Here is a 4,562-nt window from a genome sequence, read left to right as displayed (position 1 = left end):
GTGTGTGTGTGTGTGCGCGCGCGTGCGTCTCACTGGATGTTGTTGTGACTCAGCTGCAGCTCTCTCAGCTGAGTCAGAGCGTTCAGTCTCTCCATCCTCCGGATCAAGTTGTTGTTCAAGTTTAAAACCTGCAGCCGCTGACAGCCGTGAAGGTTCTCGATGAACTGACACACACACACATACATACACACACACACACACACTGATTTAACCCCTGAGTGACTGTCTCATTTTAGTCTCTTTTCTTCTTCCTGTTGTGATAACTGTGTGTGTGTTGATGCATGTGTCCTAAATGTAGTCCAGATTATGTATTTGAGTGTAATCAGTGAATTTGCAGCTCAGCTCCTACAATAAGTCTAAAATACACTGTGAATACTCACAGTAAAGTACAAATACCTTAAAACTGTACTTAACTGCAGTACTCGAGTAAATGTACTTAGTTACATTCCACCACTGCAGAGATCCATAACAACTAAACGTAAGACTCGGCAGTCTTCAGAGTTTAAGGTGGTTTTCTTCTGGTAATCTACCAAAAACTGTCCAAAATGACCTGACTCCAGCCGGCCTCCCTCACAGAAAGTACCTCAGTCATTGCAAAGTAATCGAGTAAATGTAATTTGAGTGGTGGCAGCAGCAGTAATGTCATCAGTGATAACAGCCGGATTTCTTTCTGTGTTTCCCGTAGTGCGAGTTTCTTCTGACCTTGATCCGTTTGTCTCCAGCTGAGGACAGATTCAGGGACCGGACCAGAGACAGAGACGGACAGCCCGTCAGCCTCAGCAGCAGCTCCTCCGTGATGAAGCGCACGCCTGACGGGAGGAACACGAGGAGCGATTAAAAACTGGGTCGTCTTCATGTCAGTAATGTCACGCTAAAACGTCAGTGTTTCCTCCTCTACCTCCTCCTCTCTCCTGAGACTCTGCACCTCCTCCTGCCTCCCTCTGCTCCTCCATCTCTGGACCAGACTGCTGGACAGGCTAAGGACAAACAGGATGGAGAAATCACAAAAAAAATGACTTAGCATGGCACATACTAAAAATAATTTCTTTTTTTGTGTTTTTTTTCCCCTCTAAAATCATCATGGCATCTTTACAAAAACCTGGCATTTCAAGGGTTAAAAGTTCTGAAAACTAATGATTATATGATATTTATGATTAGGAATGATGTTGGTTTAAAAAAATAAACTCAGTGAAGTAGAAACTCATATTAATGTATAATATTTTTTAGAGCTTGATTTTGAAAAGCACATTTTGTGAGTGTGTGTAAAACTAAAGCGGGCCCTAAAGGGTTAAGGTTCTCTATGAACTGAAACACCTGAAAATGAGGAAAAAAAAGCAAAAAAAGAAAATGTCCCGAGACAGCGCTGAAAATAAATGCATTTGTATGGAAATCCAACTATACTGTTGTTTTTGCAGTTTCTGTGATAAAAGCTGAAGTTTTGTGGGAAAAAAACTGTAAAATAATAAATCATAAATCAGTAAAATACTTTTCCCACAGAGATAAGAGCATAAATAAATACAGAAATAATAACGTGCTCCAGCTTTCAGACCTTCCATGTTTAACTCCGTGTTGGATGCTGTCCCCGCAGACCTGCACACACTGGTGCAGGACTCGGGGTGGGGTTCAGGATTTGGGATTGAACGGCATTATAATCACTGTGCTCTGATCATCTCATCACTTTAGAGCTGCAGTTTTGCACAAATTTGAGATTTTTCTTGTTTGTAGAATTTTATCAGGTGATGTTTGGAGTTTTTTCAGTCAGATTCTGTCTTTTCTGTATTTATTGAAGCACAGACGGAAACCTGCAGCTCTGCTGGAGCTGCTTCTCTCCCTGATTTAGCTGAAAGTGTTAATGTGTACAGTTACATCACATTGACGTGTTTTAAAAACCGCATTTAAAGGGTTAAAGCTCTGGAAATGAGCGATTATCTTAGAGATGCGGTTAGGACTGATGCTGGTTAACAACACAGTGGGTTTAAAGGGTTAAATTGTCCCTGAGGACCTGGGTGTCCTCACCGGGTCTCTGATCTGACGTCGTCTTTCAGGGGTTAACCTGACCTCTGACCCAGAAACCCGCGGTGATGTTAGCTTTGAGCTAGTCTGTAAACTGACCAGACAGTTAGCTTTAGCCCGGTTAACGTTCGGTCACCATAGCAACACAAACCGGTTTAACGTAACTAACTTCAGCCCGAGTTCACCGGCAGTTCCTTTAACGGACACCGCTGCCAGTGACGAACCCGGAGACCGACACGAACTGACGGTTACCGGCAACTTTACCTGCGTTAGCCGTTAGCCCGCTTAGTTAGTTAGTTAATCCTCGATCTCCATGGAAACCGGCTGACACGAGCCCGGTGAACCGTCGTTAGTTTACGTCGACGAACCGGAGAGAAAAAAAACAACTCGACCTAAACACGCGAAGTTTCACCGCAAGTTTCCGTTAAAAGCCGACGGAGCCGTTTTTACCGAGAGCACGCGCTGCTTACCGAGAGCACGCGCTGCAGGTGGATGCTGCCTTCACGGTCTCCTCAGAAAGTCGGATTTTTCTACTTCGCACTATCTGACACAAGATTAGGGACTGTGGTGTATTTGTGAGGGGAGAGGGGTGAAGCTCCCTCCCACGTGACTTACGGAAAAATGCACGAGCCTCCTCCGCCATTAATGAGAGATGAGTTAGATTTTTAAAACGTTGATGTTTTTAAAAGTTGAAGTTGAAACTCTCAAAAACTGACAAATGTTAACAGAAAAATTAATAACTAAAATATTTTCTTTTAAGACCACAAAAAAGAAACAAAAAAGCCAAAATGTTTCCTTCAAAGATCACCAAAGAGTTTTTTAACAAAAAAAGAAAAGAAAAAAGACAGAAATGATTTCTTTAAAATCACAAAAAGCTAAAGCTAAATAGAATAAGTTAAATTAAAATATTAAATTCAATTAAAATAAGTAGAAATAAACCGCCAAAATGTTTTCTTTAGAAATTATCAAAAATTGAACTAAAACGTTTGTCTTAATTTTTGTTTTTCAAAACTGCCAAAAATCTTTACAGAAAAAATGCCAAAAAATAAATTAAAATAGGTAAAGTAAATGAGATGAGATGAGATGAGACACGAGTGATGAACGAGTATACTTTCTGTATACCTTCGGTTATTCTTTGGACTAGTTAAAAGATATTTTGTGTTTAACTAATCATAATATCAAAACTAAGCTTAAAAATGAAATTTTTCATTTTGAACATACTAAATATAATATTGTATTCATTGATTACTTATTAATGATGGTGAATTTTAAATACATAAATGCAAAATAAAAAAAGTTACTCCCAAAATTCACAGTTAGAAAGTAATAAAATTTGCCGTTTGAAGGTAACATTATGTAGCAGTAGAATATTTTTCATCATTTTTTCCATTGTAAAAAATATTAATGCAGGTTTGTTATGGAGCCTCAGCCAGGATATAATGAGCCAGTGTCCCCAGTGTCCCCAGTGTTCCCAGTGTTCCCAATGTTCTCAATGTTCCCAGTGTGATCTGTCAGTTACAATTAGGGAATTTATTTCACTTTAATTGGTAAATTTCCACAGTAGGACACTATTAGGAAAGGGAGAAATACAGTCCATTTACATGAAAACTTTGAGCTAACAAATTTTACAGATATTTCTTCATCTTCGTCTCGATGCGTCGGGGCAGCCGGCCAACTGCAGGTCCAGAGCAAAGTCATCCAGATGTGAAATGTAGTCCAAACACTCGGGAGAACTACAATCTGTCGGCCACAGCTCCACCAGCGCCTCCGAGTCCAGAGGAAGACGATACCTGCAGGACGGATTACTAGAGGTCAGAGACACACGAAGAAGAAGGACAGGTGAGAGAGAAGAAGAACTACAGGTGAGCGACTGGGTGGAGTCACTGACTTGAAGGCGTGGCTGAGCGTGACCTCTGACCCCTTGGCTCCCATCACCAGGTATTGTTTGTTGTTCTGGAGGTCGACGGCGCTGCAGGTGACCTTCTTCACCAGCTCCACCTCCGTACCTGAACTCACCGCCTCGAACTCTGCAGGAGACGAAGAGAGGAGACGATGAGACAAGGCGAGGATTAGAGACATCAACAACATTCATTTTCAATCATCATTTTGAAACAGATTTTGCTTGTTTTTTTCTCACAGTAATGTTACAGCCGGGATGTTCAATATGATGAATTAAGTTAATTTTCTTATTTTTCTTATTTTTGTGGCTCTTTCACCATTTTAACAAATCATTTGCTAAACACGACGTCAGAGAGACGCTAAAAACTGACTATGGGAGTTCATGAAGCTGCAGGAGAAAAACATGATGATATGAAGCTTCAGACTGAATCTACTGATCAGCTGATTTTCTGGTGTGAAAGTGTCCCGCTGACCAGATGATGTTTCCGATTTATACATCTGAGTTTTTTCACCTTTGTCTGTGTTCTTCAGGACTTCAACTACGGAGGCTGTGTAGGTCATAAAGTCTCCTTCTGCTGCCAAAGACTTCACCGTCACTTTGTAGGCTGCAGGGACACAAACAGGACAATGAAGAGGGACTCTTTATATTC

At 41.0% G+C, this 4,562-nt stretch overlaps 2 protein-coding genes across 2 annotated transcripts; both read right to left on the bottom strand.

Moving 5' to 3' along the window:
- Positions 1-33: 33 nt before the first annotated feature.
- Positions 34-2,511, bottom strand: LOC121938020 (centriolin-like; the record flags this gene model as incomplete). The annotated part of the gene is made up of 4 exons (XM_042481311.1): positions 2,484-2,511; positions 899-977; positions 703-809; positions 34-164 (listed from the first exon to the last, which is right to left on the bottom strand). Coding segments are annotated over exons 2-4 (293 nt in total), but the record flags the coding sequence as incomplete, so codon positions are not given.
- Positions 2,512-3,524: 1,013 nt separating this feature from the next.
- LOC121938021 (complement C5-like) lies at positions 3,525-4,537 on the bottom strand. The gene is made up of 3 exons (XM_042481312.1): positions 4,425-4,537; positions 3,902-4,040; positions 3,525-3,803 (listed from the first exon to the last, which is right to left on the bottom strand). The coding sequence occupies exons 1-3, from the start codon at positions 4,471-4,473 to the stop codon at positions 3,653-3,655; spliced, it is 339 nt and encodes a 112-aa protein (XP_042337246.1). The 5' UTR covers positions 4,474-4,537; the 3' UTR covers positions 3,525-3,652.
- Between the last annotated feature and the right edge of the window lie 25 nt (positions 4,538-4,562).

The sequence above is a fragment of the Plectropomus leopardus genome, unplaced genomic scaffold, assembly GCF_008729295.1.
Source record: "Plectropomus leopardus isolate mb unplaced genomic scaffold, YSFRI_Pleo_2.0 unplaced_scaffold28225, whole genome shotgun sequence".
In the NCBI taxonomy this organism is placed as follows: Eukaryota; Metazoa; Chordata; class Actinopteri; order Perciformes; family Serranidae; genus Plectropomus; species Plectropomus leopardus.
This window is presented reverse-complemented; position numbering and strand designations above follow the sequence as displayed.

Bases quoted from the DNA above. Each gene is read 5' to 3' on its own strand.
- LOC121938021 (XM_042481312.1), bottom strand. From the start codon at position 4,473: ATGACCTACACAGCCTCCGTAGTTGAAGTCCTGAAGAACACAGACAAA. The intron at 4,041-4,424 runs GTGAAAAAACTC...CGTCTCCTGCAG, and splicing joins CCTGAAGAACACAGACAAAG to AGTTCGAGGCGGTGAGTTCA. The intron at 3,804-3,901 runs GTCAGTGACTCC...TCCGTCCTGCAG, and splicing joins ACGCTCAGCCACGCCTTCAA to GTATCGTCTTCCTCTGGACT.